The sequence below is a fragment of the Microtus ochrogaster genome, chromosome 16 (genome assembly GCF_000317375.1).
Source record: "Microtus ochrogaster isolate Prairie Vole_2 chromosome 16, MicOch1.0, whole genome shotgun sequence".
NCBI classification, from domain to species: domain Eukaryota; kingdom Metazoa; phylum Chordata; class Mammalia; order Rodentia; family Cricetidae; genus Microtus; species Microtus ochrogaster.
This window is the reverse complement of record NC_022018.1, coordinates 45,042,174-45,060,911: the sequence shown is the minus strand read 5'-3', so window position 1 is coordinate 45,060,911 and position 18,738 is coordinate 45,042,174. Positions and strand designations below refer to the sequence as shown.

Sequence of the window (18,738 nt, the reverse complement as noted above, 5' to 3'; positions counted from 1 at the left end):
AAAAACCAAAAAAAAAAAAAAAAAAAAAAAAAAAAAAAATGCTAGACAGAGGCACCTATGGGCAGAAAGGCTTACTTGTGCCTCCTGATTGGAGAAGGGGTACGATCCGTCATAGCAGGGGAGACCTGGCAACAGAGAGGCCACACTACCTCGGCTGTTCTGAAGTAGACAGAGATGAACTCTGGCGTCAGCTCACTTTTTTTCCTTTTTATTCAGCCCAGGATCTGTAGGTTGGGGTCACTCACATTCAAGGTGTGTCTTCCCCTCTTCAGTTGAACTCTTCTGGAAACACCCTCATACACATGCACCCAGAGGTGTGTCTCCTTGGTGATTCTGAAGCCAGTCAAGTTGACAATAAAAATGATCACAGAGACCACACCACTAAGTGCAGTCATGGACATAGTTGGGTGGTTAGGTTTGGGGGAGGGCTGTTTTGTTTTGAGACAAGATCTCACTACGTAGTAGCCCTGGCTGTTCAGAACTCACTATGTAACCCTGGCTGTTTGGAACTCACTGTGTAGACCAGGCTAGCCTCAAACTCACAGAGATCTGCCACCTCTGTCCCCTGAGCACTGGCATATACTTCCACACTTTGCACATTGTTAACGCGCGAAACAATGCCACGACAGTTTGGATTTAAAGGGGTATTTATTTTAGGGGTAAAACTTACAGAACACCGACAATCAGGAAAGGAGTCTGGTCGCTGGAGCAAGAGCCGGAACCAAGAGCCGAAACCAAGAGAGCTAGCAGAGGACTGATGCTCTTTTAAAAAGAGCAATAGACCACGCCCCAGTGGGCTGGTATTTCAGCGGCTATTGGCTGACGGAGCGGAAGGCGCTTCCGCAGCACGTTGTTGTTCTTGTCCGGTTCCCTTCAGTGACTAAACCTCCATTCACACAGAAATATGCTCCATCTGTTGTCTGAGCAGTGCAATTACTTCCAAAGCTAAACATTCTACTGTGTCTAATAGGGAAGAGGGTAGAACGTGAGAAAGGCTCCGGGGTCAGTCGCCAGCCACCACCCTCCACTCCACACCCCCGACCCCACGAGGAAAGCAGAAAAGGAAAGACTAAGTCTGGATCACCTGTGGGTTTGGTTTTGGTTTTGCTTATTTGTTTGTTTTCTTTTCTCTCCCTGATTTAAGGTATTTCATAATCCCTTATCCAAAGAACTAGTGATGTAAATGTTGTTAGATTAAGTCCTTCGCTGAATTTGCTGCCAAACTTTGTAACTTTCGCCCTGTCCCGCTTCTGAGGTATAGGGTTTGGGTTTATCTTTTAAATCCCAGAAAGGAAATGTACACTGGAAACTTTAAAAAAAAAAAAAAAACAAACAAACCAACAGTCCCAGTTAAAGAGCTCACTGAGAAGGGAAGCTCAGGACAGCCATACTGTGCTGAAACAGAGTGGTGGCCCCGACCCGGCACACCTGAACCCAAACATGGCACTGTGAGGTGTAAACAGAAAGGAGGGGATTTCCTTCTGGGGAGGAAGAGTGGTTTCCCAAAGTGAAGCCATAATCAAGAACACCAGAGGTGGTGAAATTTGTTTCTTGCAGCCTTCACTCCTGAACACTAACTTTCCCTCATTTATTTCAGGATGAAGAGGAAGTTCTATTCTTGGGATGAGTGTATGAACTTGCGAGAAGTTAAGGTAAAAACGTCAAGGCTCCAACAGGACACCATCTCCAAGGACAGCAGCTGAGATCATTCCGTTGTAGACCAGTGGTGTTCAGCCTTCCTAATGATGCGACCCTTTAATACAGTTCCTCACGTTGTGACCCCAACCATAAGATTATTTTCATTGCTGCTTCCTAACTTTGATTTTGCTATTGTTGTGAATCATAATGTAAATTATCTGATATGCAGGATTTCCCATATGCGATACCCAAAGGGGTTGTGACTCATGGGTTGAGAAGCACTGTTTTTGACTCTTCCAAATGCCTCCTAATGATAACTGCTTCTGCCCCCTTCCTTTCCATTCCTCCTGGCTCCCATGTTAGTGGGAAACAGAGAATAACCAGGCCGTCTTCTACTTAAAGATGACCTTACAGCTCACACTCCGAAAGGGAAGGCAGCTTTTGAAATCATGGCCTGCCTTTCCCTTGTAGTCTATTCTGTGTAGCTTGGGTGAGTTTTTAGATACTTTGCGTGGAGTCTGACATGGGTAAATCAGAAAGAGACAGGTAGACCTGCTTTGGAAAATGAGTAGGGAAAGTGGCCGGTGGACACTCTAGGCAGCGACTGTCGCCTTGGTGGCCCCTTTTCACTCAGTACTCTTCGCTTAGATCATTTAATGTTAGCTTTAAATCGGTGCTCCAAGCGCGTTTAAAATAACGCAGATATTAGCACGTAATGCATTAATGAATCTAAGAGAAATGGACAGTTACATGAGGTAACTAGCTAGCACAAATGAGGTCCTGCAGATTTCTGTAAATTTGCTTTAACAATGGCATTGCTCCCCTGCTTTGCAGTCCCTGAAGAAACTCAATCATGCCAATGTGATTAAACTAAAAGAAGTTATCAGAGAAAATGACCATCTTTATTTCATATTTGAATATATGAAAGAAAACCTCTATCAGCTAATGAAGGACAGGTATGTCTTTATTTTATGAAAACTATATTTTCCCTGTCATTTTTCCCATGAGTTCCTTGGATCCTGTCAGTGCATCACACTTGATGATATGCTGGTTTATAACTTGAAGAGGCTGAATTAATTGAACTGATAGTTATTTCATCACACGGTAGCATTTGACACTGAAGAACCAGCTATGAGGTCGCTCCACTCTTTCACTGTAATTCCTTAGCAGCTAACGTGAAGACATCATGCAAACTCACCAGCCGTTCCTCCCCTTTTGAATGAAGGGCGTCAGTAGTCTTATATTCAAAAGTGAAGCTGGGTTTAGGTAAAAATGAGGACGTTGTCTTTGTTGTCCTCTCAAGCATCTTATGGAAGAGTTGTGGACAAATGAAGACAAAGGTCGCTTTCGAGATGAGGCAGGGGAAAAGGCTCAGTCGGTGAAGGGCCTGGGGCCAAGCATGAGGACCTGAGTTCTGATCCTCAGGGGCCACACAGGAAAGTCAGGTGGATGGCTGTGACCCCAACATAGGAGAAGGGAGACAGGGGGAGCCCTGGGCCTCATCTGTCAGACAGTTTGGCTAATGAGTGAGCTCCTGATTCAGTGAGAGACCCTGTTTCAAGGAAGAGAGTGCTGGAGGAGCATCCAACCCCGACCTCTGGCCTCTACAAGTAAATGCTCACATTCTGACATCCACCCTGCCCCCACCCAGAGGGTCTGATGAACTCATTCATTAGAGACACATGAGTGATGAAAATGAATGTTACCAGCCTGAAGCACATTCTCACTCTGATGTTCAGTTGTTGATAATTTTAGCTCATAGTCTGACAGAAATTAATTTGGGGGACCTTACCATGGATATTATCTAAATACCACATCTAAGGTAGTAGCCACAGGCCTCATGTGACTTTCAAGCCCTTAAAATGATTAAATCGAACTGCGCTATAACGCAAAATAAATTATACACCAAGTTTGGAAACTTAGTATAAAAATTATTAATAATCTTTATATGAGCCAGGCACGATAGCTTCACACCTGTAATCCCAGCACTTGGGAGGTGGAGGAAGGAGGACAAGAAGATGCAGAGTCGTCTTCAGCTCTGCAGCATCTTCAAGGGTAGCCTGGGCTTCGTTCATAAGACAGGGTCTCACAATTCTAAGAATAACGCAGTAACGGCAACAACTGTGTACTGATTGCGTGTTGAAATAAATGCACCTTTTAAACTAAGGTGGAAAGACAAAGGTGAAGAAAGGCCAGTAAGAAAATACTAAGAAGTGAAAGGGTCTGGAGTTTCCATGGTATAATAATGGCTGTAAGTAACAACTGCAAATTGCATAGTTGAAAAGATAGAAGAAAGAATTTTGAAGTTTTTACCATAAAGAAATGATAAGTCTTTGAAACATTAATATTCACTCTGACTGAACATTATATTGTATATACATACATGAAAATATCACATTATGTGCATATTTGTTTTATATTTATATAAATATGCACTTTATACTTACGCACCAGTCAAAATAAACTTAAAATAAATTTTTAATTAAGTTTAATGTTTCCTTTTTGTTAAATGTAGCTGCTAAAAAAATTAAACATGGCTTATATTTACCTCTTAACTGTATTTTTATTGGATGGTGGCAATATGCAGTAGAAACTGAAGCATAAAAGGACCTAATACATGCAGGCCCTACTTCTCAAAGTCTATGTAATTGTTTTTTGATACTCATAGTTTTCCAGGGTGTTTTGCTCTTATTGGGACAGTTTAGACTTTAACTCTTGAGTGTTTATGTAAGACATTCGCTTTTGGATTGGAGGTTTTCTGAAACAGCAAAATAAACCAAAAAAAAAAATCACTATTTTCCCATTTTAAACCTATGGCATTTAGCACAACTCTTTTAATTATGCCTTAGCCAGCAGAGGCTACCACGAGGCAGCAGAGTATCAGCCTTCTTCACTATAGTGACCAGACTATTCATTTCTTCCAGAAACAAACTGTTCCCTGAGTCAGTCATCAGAAATATTATGTATCAGATACTGCAGGGGCTGGCCTTTATCCACAAACATGGTGAGTTTCCTTGTAATCGCATTGCCCTGTGACTTTATTATCAGGACCACACATAGGAATAAGATCTCATCTGCTAAGTTATGCCTAAGCACACTGATGTTGTCATTTAAACATTATCATTTTTGTAATTGTGTATAGATATCTATTATCTATAAGAGACTTTTAAGACGTTTTGATCATCAATCTCCTGCCTTATACCACTCCCCCAAAACTTAAAAAAAAATCTCTGTTAGGGTGTTTTGGGCAGGTTAGGGAAGGAATTCTCGTTTTAGACAGAAGTAGAAAGTAAATAGTTTTGACACACTGCACGGAGAACAGCAAGCCTGGAGGTAGCACGTAGGGTGCTAGGCTGCAGGGGAGCCAAGGTGGAGACACCCTGGGTGGTGTGCCTGCAGTTTCCTGTGTTTACACACAGAGGGCAGCTACGTGATTTGGGGTTGTGGCTGATTTGTTTTTCTTCATTCGGTTGTTTTGTTTGTGCAGGATGAAGCTGTGGGGTTTTTCGGGCTTGTATTTTTTTGTTGTTGTTGTTGTTTGGTTGGTTGGTTTTTGTTGTTATTTTTCTTCTGTGTGAGGCTTGCCCTGGAGAACTTGTTCCCATCTGTTCTCTCAATGACAGTCTTCCCTCCTCACTTGTTCTGGAGAAGATTGGAAGCCCTTGATGAAGCCGGGATGCTCATGGCGATTTAAGAATGTGCAGTCCTTTGTGCGGGGTTTCGTGGTTGTCTTTGGCATTTGCATTTAATTATCTCTATTCTCTGAGCAGAATGGAAGCTGACATTTATTTTTTTCTGAATCTCTTACTCATTTAGTTTTATGTGATTTTGTTTGTCCATCGAACCAACATAATTATTGGCTCAGAAATCTAATCTGTTTGCTGTTAACGAGAGTCTGTTTAGGATCACTGGCCATTTGAGTATTTCGTTAGAAAGATGTGTAGATTGTGTCATGGTATCGCTGCACTTGGAACCTAGGCAGGCAGTGCTTTAAAATGCGACTGCTTAGAGAGCCAGGCCTCAAACCTCCACCAAATGTGGTCCTAACCACAGTTCTCCCTAGTGGGGTCTTCAGGATCTGACGCCCAAGCCCACCTTAGGGATTAAAGCTGATTTTCAAGGAGAGCCCTCGCGGCTTCCCTTTTCCTGCCCGTTTCCACGGAGCTGCCCATTAGCCCCTGCTACTGACCATTATTTTATATATTGAATTGGTAATAATAGGCATTTTCATTACTGGGTTCTCAAAGGCTTAGCCGCCAGGGATAAGTAAACTGTTAAATAAACAAGGAGATTAGTTAAAATATGTGGAGCTCTTTTGTCCGGTGGACCTTTCAAATATGTGATTAAACTCAGGGAATCTCGTGTTAAGCCTCTGAGTAGCAGGAGGAACGAGACTGGCTGAATCAAGCCGAATCAGTAAGCGGTGGCCAAGCTTTTATCCGTGCCTCTTCCTCCTTGTTTGTTACACAGTAGGGATAATGGTGCATCCCCATTCCATAATGCCGTGGGATAATAGGAGGTAGTCCCAGTGTGTCCATAGCTATCCCTCCTATGCATCTACTGAAGTCACAAATTAAAAACACGTGTCACATGGGCAGCTCTTTTTAATGGCCTTCTGTGTTGTGTGCAAGCCCCCTCCCCCTGCTACTTCCTTCACAGAAAGCATCTCCTCTCCTAACCCCATGTTGCTGGTAGGAGGGCTCGGTGCTATTGATATAAGCCCGGGGTTGTGGGATGGTGATAACCCACAAGCTGACTTACTACCGCCTTTCTCCTCTCTCGCTTGTGTAGGCTTTTTTCACAGGGACATGAAACCTGAAAACTTGCTTTGTATGGGTCCAGAGCTGGTGAAAATTGCTGATTTTGGACTCGCAAGAGAATTGAGATCCCAGCCACCATATACTGACTATGTGTCTACCAGATGGTAACAATTACGTAGAAGTTATTCTATGTTGAATAGTTAACGATCTTCCCAAAGGTTCCATATTTGGTTTTTAAAACAAAATATGGAGATTTTATGTTCTTAACAGAGGGGGACGAATTGGCTCATGGCTATTCCAATAATGAAATAAGAAAAAAAATAACTTTTCACTCAATTATTCATTCACCAAACAAATTGAATACCCTACCATATGCTAAACATTACTGTATGCAGTGGGAACACAAGACCATGAACAAAACAGAAGAGAAGTTGTGTGCAACTTACATGACAGCCAAGACACAAATACGCTAAACAGTATGAGTAACCAAAATCCATGTCATGGCCCCAACTGCCCCTCAACACAGGACAGTCTACTCAAGGGAAGGCTATTCAGCAGAAAAAAAGGAGCAGTCTACAGTGACATAACACCATGGCTACTTCTCAGAGCTCACACAGATAGAGAGCTTCCATGGAATGCCGTCAGTTGTATAACGTACGAGACTAGAGAAAGCTGCGGGTTCAAGTTAGAATAGTGATTGCCTTCGAGGATACCAGGAGCATACCTTTCTTGATCTGGTTGTGGAAAATTCACCAAGCTGTACCTATGAATTTAAGTGCATTTTCTTGTGTGTATATTTGTAAAAGCAAGTGTGTATGTCCATCACATGCCAATACATTATTATAAACAAAACACACAGAGAGGTGATGGGAAGTTGGGTCCGTGAGGAGGGAAAAAATGGTGCTGTTATAATGGAGGCCCACTGACAACAGCCCTGAAGGAGATATTAAAAACAGATGCTGAGGGAAAGGCCTCGGGCAGGAGTATGTCTTAATAAGTTCTGCAGAGAGCACAAGGAGAAAAAAAAAAAAAGGCAGTTGTGGGAAGTGAGGTCAGAGCAGCTGAGGGGTTGTTGGCCACATGGGGCCTTTTGTAGACCATATGAGGACTAGCTTTTTAAATGCATTTATTTGTTTGTTTGTTTGTTTATTGTTTTGCTTGCATGTTTGTGAGAGAGTGTCAGATCCCCTGGGACTGGAGTTACAGTTATGGGCTGCCATGTGGGTGCTGAGACTCAAATCCAGGTCCTCTGGAAGAGCAGCTGGTGCTCCTAACAGCTGAGCCATCTCTCCAACCCTGAGGACTGGCTTTTGAACCTACACAAAGCAGAAAACCATGGAACAGCTGTGTGAAGTGGTGTGCTGTGCTTGGCTGGGGTCTACAGCCATTCCTCTGCCTGCCACAGTGAAAGACTTTTAGGAAATGAAAGACAGGAGTAGAAAGACCATCCACCAGAAAACAAATGGTATCGAGCTGGACCCTCCTGGCTGTGGAGGGGATGGGGTGTGTGGGATTCTGGGTCTGTGCTGTGAGAAGTCAGATGGGGTTGGAGGACCTGGTGGAAAGGAATCAAAGATTCAAAGGTTTTTGTCCCAAGGACCTTAAAAAAATGGCTCACCATGAAAAACTGAGATGAAGATCTGGAAGCTGACTGCTGGATCAAGGATTGAGATCTTGGGCAAGGGCTGGGCTGGAGTCCTCAGTGCTGAGCCGATGGTACAGCTGGAGACGAGAGGCAATCTGAGGACTGAATCTAGACAGACCAACCGACAATCCTGGTTTGCCCAGGTCGCTCCTAGCCAGTGCCATTACCAACTGCTTGGCTGAATTAAGCTGACGGATCTGGTGGACCTCTGCTGAGTGTCTGATCTCCTTGTAGATCTAACCTGTTGATGTTAGAGACACACGTGACACCTTGACACATGCCTAAACGTGAAAGATGACTACAATTTCCCATCTCTCCTTGTTCAACATTTTCCCAAAATCTGTAAGACAGGAGTGGTCCTCCTCTAGCTCCTCTGGTCAGGTGTTGGCAGAAGTGCTTGATATGGCTACCCTCTAGCAGGCACACGGAATCCCGGCCACCATGCCACAAGCCTTTGAAATGTCACTTGGTGACTTCATGGCACTAAGTGCTGCCTGAATGTTCTGTCTACGAGGATTATCACATAGCATGAATCTACTGCGATTTCATTATTTGGTGTTATAGGTTACGTTATGTTCCCCTAAAAGATATTCTGAACCTCTAACCCCATGCATATGACCTTATTTGGAATTTAAGTCTTTGCAGATGTAATTAAGGTAAACGAAAGTCAGACAGGAGTAAGATGTCGTCTTCACAGCCTGGAATTGCCTTTGCCCTAGACTCTTCCGAGATCACAGCCATTTCACATTCTGACATCAGAGCTGTTGCTCTGGGGCTGTTAAGAGAATAAACTTGCTGTTTTCAGTCATTCAGGTTGCAATACTTTGTAACTGTAGCCCTGTAAAGTGAGGGATACATGCTTTCTGAAGAAATTATTTGAAAGGAAATCTCCCATCAACAACAGTTGCAGAAACAAACCAAGTGTTCCTCTGGTGAAAAGCTAGCACTTTCCTGCTTGTCAAAAGGAGCAAATGATGAACAAAACACTCCTACTCATTGCCATCTGCCTTCTACCACAGAGGCCATTGTTGCTGACGTAGTGCAGACCAGAGTACCCAGGTGTCCTGGGTAGTGTCAGTATGCATTTAAAAAGTTAGTGAGTGGAAGGAAAAACTAAATATACACAGTGGGGTTGTGGGCATCTATTAAAAAGAATGAAATTATGTCATATTTAGGAAAATGGATTGAGCCAGAGATCATTGCGTTAAATGATAGACGCCAGACTCAGGAAGGTTGGCAAGGGTTGGGGAGGGTGTTGCAGGGCCTTGCCACTTGCCTTTGCTCCTGTAAAGTGAAAACAGTATTGTCTGCATAAGGAAGTATAATGGTAGTATGGACATTTTCAATCAGATATTTGAAAAGGGAAGGAAATCCACTATTCAACCTTCCACTTTTCCTCTCCTGACCTACATGTGGGCACATGAACACCTGATGGTTTTGCCCATGGTTCTCCCCAGATAATTCAGAGAGTACTCACCTTCCCGATTATCCATATGAAGACCCACCTCAAGCCACATTGGACATTTCCCTACATTTGTCGCCTATCAGGAAGTGGGTGTCACGCAAGTCCCTTGGACACAGAAGGCACTTTGTCCTTGGGCCTTGCTGGAAGCTATGAGCGAGCAGCTGACCCCTGCTGCTCATCCATCTGTGACGTTACCCTGGAAACTGCTTTCCCCACTCTGTTTTCTGTTTTCACAGGTATCGTGCTCCTGAGGTTTTACTAAGATCTTCGGTGTACAGCTCCCCCATTGACGTGTGGGCCGTGGGAAGTATAATGGCCGAGCTATATACATTTAGACCGCTTTTCCCAGGGACAAGTGAGGTTGACGAAATATTTAAAATTTGCCAAGTGTTAGGGACTCCCAAGAAAGTAAGTATTCTCCTTGTTGTCCTTTGGGGACCCCTCACTTGCTACTTTACTTTTTTGTTTTATGACTATGTTTCTCACTTTAGCAGAGATATGAGATATTTTCAGTTTCAAATAACTTCACACCTTAATAGCTTTCTTACAATTTTTTTTAATTGAGTAACAATAAGGATTGGAAGAAGTCAGAATCCCACCGGATTTGAAGGGAGAAAAGGTGTTTGTTTTTCCTTAAGACACGAACAGGGAGAGTCTGTCTAGATCTTCAGTTTGGGCTGATGTTCATGACTCCAAGATTGCCCACTAAGACTGTCCTGCTCGTTCTGTGGGTGCCCTTCACCCCTTCACTAAGCCCTGGGACCTGAGACCATATTTTCTCTTAGCCTCTATGTGGTTTCCATTTCTATTGCTACTAAATTCTGAGTACCTCTCCATGGCTGTTGCCTTTGGGGTAGACCTTACCGTCTAAGATGCAGTTAATAAATATAACGTGTAATTGTAGCTTAGTGAAGCCATCCCTGGCCTCTCAGGTCAATATAGATACTAGGGCATGAGGTTGATGGCCATTTCCCAACTATAAGTGCTTTAATGTTGGGTTTGCTCTATTGGGTGGTGGGGTCTCCACACGTTGAGGCCTCTTTGCAAAGCTTCTGTCTTTATTTGTTCAGCCACCAAATTGTCACTGAGACTGAAAGCCAGAAAGAGTTTGATATTTTGAAATCTCTAGATGTAGTCTTTCATTTTTACCGCCTCGCAGTTCAATGTCACTTCCATAAGGTGTAGGGTCTGGTATTTTATTTGTACATTTGTTTATCTGACTCAGCAGTGAAGTTTCCCCACATGAAAGGTTCCTTTGTCACTCCTGTGTTTTTATATTAATTACAAAAATCCATTTTCTCTTTGTGTATACCCTTAAACAGAGTGATTGGCCAGAAGGGTACCAACTTGCATCCTCCATGAATTTCCGCTTTCCCCAGTGCATTCCTATAAACCTAAAAACTCTCATCCCCAATGCCAGCAGTGAGGCTATTCAGCTCATGACAGAAATGTTGAGCTGGGATCCAAAGAAACGACCAACCGCAAGCCAGGTGAGGCCGTTCTCCCAGGGACAGCTTTTTACAGTCGTGAGGATTATTAAAAATTATCTATTTTATGTGTATGTGTGTGTGCCTCAGTATATGGAGTGTACTACATGTGTATAGGAGCCTCCAGAGGCCAGAAGAGGGCATCGGATCCCCTGAAACTGGAGCTGTAAAGGGTTGTGAGCCACTATGTAGGGACTTGGAGCAGGCTTTTTCTTGGACCACCAACCAGTGCCCAAATCATGACGCGGAGACTTATTATTGGTTATGAATGCTTGGCCTTATCTTATACTTGTCCTGCTAGCTCTTATAATTTATATTAACCTGTTTCTCTTGATCTACATTTTGCCTCGGGATTTTCTACCTTTCTCTTGTGCTGTATGTTCTACTGTTCCTGCTTCTGTCTATCTGGCTGGCTGGCAGCTGCCCGGCGCTCTCTCTCTCTCTCTCTCTCTCTCTCTCTCTCTCTCTCTCTCTCTCTCTTCTAGATTCCTCCTACTACTTATTCTCTCTGCCCTCCAAATCCACCTATCCCTCTACTGCCATTGGAAATTCAGCTTTTATTAGACACCTTTTTAATCAGGTGTCTTAGGCAGGGAATAACACATCTTTACATGTTGTAATAGGAGCGGGCTGCATTCCGCCCGGCTCCCAGCCACCTGGCTAGCTTATGCCCCGAAATAATTACACGGAAACTGTATTTTTTTTTAACATTGTCTGGCCCATTAGTTATAACCTCTTATTGGCTAACTCTTACATATTGATCTAACCCATTTCTAATATTTTGTGTAGCATCACGAGCTGGCTTACCAGGAAAGATCTTAACCTGCGTCTGTCTGGAGTGGGAGAATCATGGCGACTGCCTGACTCGGCTTCTTTCTCCCAGCATTCTGTTCTGTTTTTTCCGCCTCCCTAATTTTTGTCCTATCAAAGGGCCAAGGCAGTTTCTTTATTTAACCAATGAAATCAACACAAAACAGAAGACTCCCACATCATTTACATAATGAAGCAAATGCAGCATAAACAAAAGTAGCACATCTTTACATCATTAAAGTAATTTTCTACTCCACAGCATGGGCTGGGAACCAAAACCAGGGCTTTCGAGAGAGCAGTACGTGTTCTTAATTAACTACTGAGCCATCCCTCCAACCTCTTAATTTGTGAAGTTTTGCAATTTTACAAAGGCATCGATTCTCAAGCCATGTTTTACCAAGGTGAATTAAGCACTGAAGCCCTAGATGCCCACGGTGTGCAGCAAAGCAGGAGTGAGGGGTGGGTGGGTTTGGAGCGCATTGCAAGTGCAGCCAGTGCGTGATGGTGTCACGGTCCCAATGAGCCAGAAGGGGGCCATCACTGACAATAATCTCGTGTGACCTGTGAGGTGGGCAAATGCCTGCTCAGGGAACTCTTTGGTTGAGGAGCAGGATTCTTGTTTTCGGTGTACATCAAGAAATCGGACTACAGTAATGGGGGTTTAACCCCCGACTCCCACAAGACGGCAGCATTGTGGCACTGTGTGTCACAAATCTCAGGGCCTTTAAAATACCATCCCTTTATTTGCCTATATCCTTTAAATTTAGTATAAATTCCATGTACAAATTGCCCCCCACACTTTTAAAAAGAATTAACTTATGTGTTTTCTAAAAACTAGATATGAAAACAGAGAGAGAGAGGAAGCTGTAGAGATGGCTCAGTGGTTAAGAGCATTGGCTACTCTTTCAGAGGACCAAGGTTCAATTCCTAGCACCCACGTGGCAGCTCACAACTGTCTGTAACTCCAGTTCTAGGAGATCCAACACAGACATACATGCAAGCAAAACATCAATACACATAAAGTAAAAATAAATGAATCATTAAAAAGCAAAAATAAAAGAGAAAGATTAACCCAGGCAAATCTGAACACAGGCAGGGAATTAGAGAGCAGTGAGATCGTAAAATAACCTGTGACGCAATCACCATAGCAACAGTTCCGACATAGGAAGAGATCACAAGAGACTGCGCATGACTACTTAAAAACCAACAGGAGGTGTGTGTAAATACTTGATACCATGATGAGAAAAATGTGGCTACAAAAGCAGTGGACGAGGGGCCAACAAGATGGGTCAGCAGATCCGGGTACTTACTGATGTCCTGAGGTCAACCCCTAGCACCCACATGGAATCATTTATAACTGGGCTAGAGAAAACTTTGAATGCGTTCACCTTGCCTATAGTTTATTTTAAAAGACAGGACAAAACCTGAAGAACGTGTACCTGTGGATTTAGCTGTGTGCTTCAGTTACAGGAGGCGGACTTTCTCCAGGGATATTTGTCTTCTGGTATCAATGTTCTCAGCATTGTCCAGCTGTGTATTTCCTACAGAGATCCCACTTGCTTGGCTCTCCTTAATACTGAGTTCATAGTTAGCGTATAAGGCCATGGGTTCAATACCCAGAACCTTGACCAAGAAAATCATTGTTAATAATGATACTCTGCCCTACCTTAAGAATGCACACAATTTAAACTTGGAAATATTCTGATTAGCTAAACATTGCTGTGATGTGATGTGATGCATGATATTTTCTTGCTTTTCCAGGCATTGAAACACCCATATTTTCAAGTCGGTCAGGTATTGGGCCCTTCCGCACACCATCAGGATGCAAAACAGACTTTAAACAAGCAGCTGCAGCCACTGGAACCAAAGCCATCTTTCTCTGAACGGGATCCTAAGCCTTTGCCAAACATACTTGATCAGCCTGCCGGGCAGCCCCAACCAAAGCAGGGCCACCAACCATTGCAGCCTATTCAACTACCACAAAACACAGTGATCCAGCCACCTCCAAAGCAGCAGGGTCACCAGAAACCACCACAAACGATGTTTCCAAGTATCATCAAAACCATGCCCATGGTGAGTAGCCAGGAAGGCTTACTTAGATGGCATGGCCTGGTGCAGTTTGGGTAGGAAGTGGCCAGAAACCACACATTAAATTATTGATGCAATTCTAACTATGGAGAATTACGGAGTTTGTCCCAAGTCCAAGTCCCTGATTTCCTTGGTTGAGATTCAGCAAGAGATAGGTAATATTTTAAGATGATGAGGAGAAATGTCCAGAATAAAGGATTATCAATTGTATGCTGCAAGCTTCTTTTAAGAATTCATAGATGGAATTGGACACTCTAGAGCACTGATCCTAAATATTAAACATTTTCCAAAGAATTTCATACTGTTTTTTATTGATAATGAACACAAGCAGACTAGAAGGTTTTAAAGAACATTATTTTTATTTATTTTTAATCTTTGAGGTTATGCTATGATTACATTATTTTCTCCTTCACTTCCCTCCCTCCAAACCCTCACATGTACCCATCTTATTCTTTTTTTTGGTTTTTTCGAGACAGGGTTTCTCTGTGGCTTTGGAGCCTGTCCTGGAACTAGCGCCGTAGACCAGGCTGGTCTCGAACTCACAGAGATCCACCTGCCTCTGCCTCCCAAGTGCTGGGATTAAAGGCGTGCACCGCCATCGCCCGGCTACCCATCTTATTCTATTTTAAAATCATGGCCTCTTTTTTGTTATTGGTGTGTGTATATGAGTATGTGTGCATATTCAGAAATATATAAATACAACCTATGCTGTCTGTACCTGTATGCTTATGTTTTCAGGGCTGACTATTAGTATTGGACTGCTTCTCGCACAGATCTTTTCAAATATTGTATCTAATTCCTGGTCCATCCCCAGCTCTCACCATTTTAATATGAGCCTTCCCATCTCACACTAATACCAAACCCGTCCTAAGGAGACACTAATTTATGTTTCTAGTATTGTTGTAGAGCATTTTCCCTTCTACTGGAGTGCAAGCTCTGTGACATCAGAAATATGTCCAATTTGCTTATCAGAGTCTAGAAAGTGCCTACTATGGGAAAAAAATTTAATATTTACTGAATAAATGAAGAGCCTCAAGTTTCCAGAAGAGTCTCCATCCAGCTCTGAATATTAGAGACTGTGGTTCTCTGTGGCTAGAATAGGAGACTTCATGGCCTGTAATAAAAGGGAGAATGTGGTTCCCCGTGGACTGTAATGGAAGGGAGAATGTGGTTCTCTGTGCCGTATAATAGAAGGTATCATTCTTCCAGAAAGGCAGCCCTTCAGGAATTTGAAAACAGCCCTGTATCATCTGCCCTCTGGGTGAAACATCCCCAAGTCCCTCTGACTCTTGTTCTGACAGGCTTCCAACCCCCTTCCTCATTCTGCTGGCCACTGAGAATGGAGCTTCCTGAACAAGAGGCAGACAGACATACCAGGGAGGGTAACGCAGGAAAAATGGCTTCCAACCTCCCAAAACTGAAGGGCCATTCCGGTCACTGAGGGTTGCGTTTCCTCTTCCCCCTTCAGAACGTCACCGGATGCTGGTGCACACTGAGAGGAAAGAAAAGTTTGTATTTAATCGAGCAGTGTCTAAGAACTGTACACTGTGTTCAGCCCCTGGGCATATTCACCAAGTTATAGAACCTAACAACTAACCCTTCATCTTTATATAGCTAACGTACCCAGAACTGTGATGCAATGTTCCTCCCATGAAAATCTCCACGTCTGTTTTGTTACTAGATGTTTCCACAGCTCACATGTTCTGCACTTCGTCTGGCATAGTCCATCTCTAGGGTTGAAAGAGTTTAAAAGCTCAGTTACCCCCAAACGGTCTTATTCCGGCATCCTTACTTTGGCTCCGGGGTTTAACAGTCCTGATGTCTGTGGATTTATTTAGTTGTCTGTATCTTGTCCTGTATCCGCATGATGAACAGAAAAGCAGGATGCTCTCAGACAGCAGCGAGAGAACCTTCTAGGCTGCCATCAATCTGCTGATTGCTCATTAAATTTTAAACTACATACTGATCCATATTCACTGGCCTCTATTTGCTTCATTGTTGAGGGGAGCGTGACAACTCGTGACACCAGTTTGACCGGTGCTCACGTGTACTTCCTACCACATCCGATGGAGTCACAGCTCCCTGAACAATGGCGGCTTATATGACCCACCAGCTTCCTAGAATTTTTACCCTCATCCTATGACAAAGCATTGACAAGGATTGCAAAATTTCACTTCTTCTTTTAAAAGCCTTGCTTATATCTGCCCCCTTCTAGTCTTCCCAAACGTGCAGGGTCACTCTGTACTTACTGATGTGGCTCAGCAGGGATCAGCATTCAGCTTCACACTAGCAGGCAGTCCAGCTGAGGACGGTCCAGACCCAGCTGTGTGGACTCTGTGGCTCTTTTCATTCTGATTGGTTTGGAAAGTGTTCCTCCTGGCTGAGTAAATGACGGTGCAGAGGTTGGCAGGGACCAGTTCCTGTCGTTGCCCATCCAGATGTCACCAGCTCTGCACACTTGCGGGCCATTCTTCCAGCATCCTCATGCCGTGGCTCAGCCAGCCTTCCTTCCACACTCCACTCCTTATTTTGAGCTGCTTTTGTGTTTTTCAGTTCACAGGTCACATGCCACTCTACCAGTCTCTAGGAGACCAGCTTACTGTCTGTCCTAAGCCGCAACTTCTTCCTCGTTCCTTATCCCCATTAGTAGAACGCTATTCAAAGATAATTAGACTTAATTTTTAAGATTTTAATACACGTATTTATTTATTATTTCTTGGGGAGGGGCACTCGTGGAGTTTCCAGGACAACCCACAGGCATCTGTTCTCTTTCCTTCCTGCAGTCCCCGGAATGAAACTCAGGTTGTCAGGCTTTTCAGCAAGTGACTTACATCCCAGCCCACCCCAGGCATCTCAGAAGCCCTAGCTTTAAAAGCCATTGCTGAAAGACACAGAGACATGACAACCCCAGTGTGCTCCATAAGGCTATTTCCACTGAATGAGAAGGGCAGGAAGGCACACAACTACATCCCGGTGTTCTAGACTCTGTCTATGAAGGGTCACCCCGGAACCTCAGACCTCTAGTACTGGTTGGTGGCTAGTTTTAATTGTCAGTGTAACACAATCAACTGGACCAAGAGTCTCAATTGAGGGACTGCCTAGATCAGGTTGGCCTGCACGTATGTCTGTGGGGAATTATTGTCATTATATTCATTAATGCAGGAAGAGCCAGCCTGAGACTAGGTGGCACTGTTCCTTGGTTTGGGGTCCTGTACTGTATTGAAAAAGAAGAAGCAAGCTGAGCTTGTAGGTGTAGGTGTGCACGGTTTATTCTCTTTCTGCTTCTGAATGGATGTAGTTAGCTGCTTCAAGTGCCTGCTGCTCTTTTATCTATTTGTGTGTGTGTGGGGGGGTACTACGAGGTAGCTGGGTTGGATCTGGGCCCTTGTGTGCGCTACAGATGTGTTCTACCGCTAACCTATATCCCCAGCCTCTTCGCAGTACCTTGTCTACGTTTACGTGTGCTTAGATACACGAGTAGTAACCATCCCCCACAGTTCCCAGCAGTACTCAGTATAATACATTTGGAACACATTTGTTGCCTGTGAATTAAGAGCTGCATTGTGGAGCAGAACACCTAGGTTTTTGCAAGTACATTCGATGATGTCCGCACAATGACAGTTACCCGTGGACGCATTTCTCAGGACATGTCCTGTCCTTAAGGGACATGTAACTGTAAAGGGAAGGGTGGCTGAGGATTGAGACACTTGATGTCCAATTGCTTGTGCAAATCTTAGATAATTTAGGACTTTGGTGGCTCGTCCTTTTTCACCACAGAAGTCAGTCAGCACACTGGGCCATAAAGGAGCTCGGAGACGCTGGGGCCAGACGGTCTTCAAGTCTGGAGACAGCTGTGATGACTTTGAGGACCGCGACTTCGGGGCCTCCCATTCCAAAAAGCCGAGCATGAGCGCCTTCAAGGAAAAGAAGAAAGAGACTTCATTTAGGTAAAATTGCACATTCCCCAGAGAAATGTATTTTTATCGCGCATCAACTTTATTTCACCCATTAATGCAGTGACAAAGATGAATACTTTCCTCTACAAACCCCAGAAATCTTTATTGATACCTCCAGAAAGGTGAGAATCTTGACTTTCACAGTAATGAATTAGCAGTGTGTGTACATGTATGTGTAGGGCAAAGTTGGTTTTTGGCCTTTATATTGTTTTCTTGTGGGTTTTCTCTTTTTCTTTCTTTCTTCCTTCTTTCCTTCCTCCCTTTCTTTCTTCCTTATTTATTTATTTTTTGAGACAGTGTCTAGCTATGTTGCCCAGGCAGGTCTCAGACTTACAGACTGGAGTACTCCTCCCACCCTATCTCCGGAGTAGCTCAGACCACAGGTACAAACCAGCCACACCCAGCTCACTCTAGTGACCTATGACCGCCTTTATCCCCGCCTAAAGTTCACATTTCTGTGTACAAAATGCAGAGAAGCACATGCATAGTTAATGGTTTCCTCTGATGATGTTTAGGGTTAATTATTAGATTGCTTCCTGTTCAAATATTTGAAACTCATTTTCTGACCCTTTCCTGCAAGTTCAATGTCCAGTGGGTCCTTGTCTTCAGGGCTTAGGTCATCATCTGGGCATTATTTGGCTCTGATCAGGGTGGGCTCAATTGTGGTGAACATCTTGGGAACGTACTTTCATTTTCTTTTCTGCCTGGAACAGAAGAAGTCAAAGGGACAGCCATGTCACAAGTGAGGAACGTTGGTATTGCATAGTGCAGACACGGGTGGTCATTCCTCTGAAGACACACAGAGGCTGTCAAGGGCACACACGGTGGTCATCCCTCTAAAGACACACAGAGGCTGTCAAGGGCACACACACACGGTGGTCATCCCTCT

At 43.8% G+C, this 18,738-nt stretch overlaps 1 protein-coding gene across 1 annotated transcript in view; it reads left to right on the top strand.

Annotated features, from left to right (window-relative positions):
- Mak (male germ cell associated kinase) overlaps window positions 1–18,738 on the top strand; it is a 43,230-nt gene that overhangs the window by 11,777 nt on the left and 12,715 nt on the right. The window contains exons 3-10 of the mRNA XM_026783151.1: window positions 1,598–1,652; window positions 2,473–2,594; window positions 4,563–4,642; window positions 6,430–6,562; window positions 9,745–9,916; window positions 10,831–10,998; window positions 13,567–13,878; window positions 17,671–17,840. Of these exons, the coding sequence (XP_026638952.1) occupies window positions 1,598–1,652; window positions 2,473–2,594; window positions 4,563–4,642; window positions 6,430–6,562; window positions 9,745–9,916; window positions 10,831–10,998; window positions 13,567–13,878; window positions 17,671–17,840 (1,212 nt within the window). The remainder of the gene's footprint in view (window positions 1–1,597; window positions 1,653–2,472; window positions 2,595–4,562; window positions 4,643–6,429; window positions 6,563–9,744; window positions 9,917–10,830; window positions 10,999–13,566; window positions 13,879–17,670; window positions 17,841–18,738) is intronic.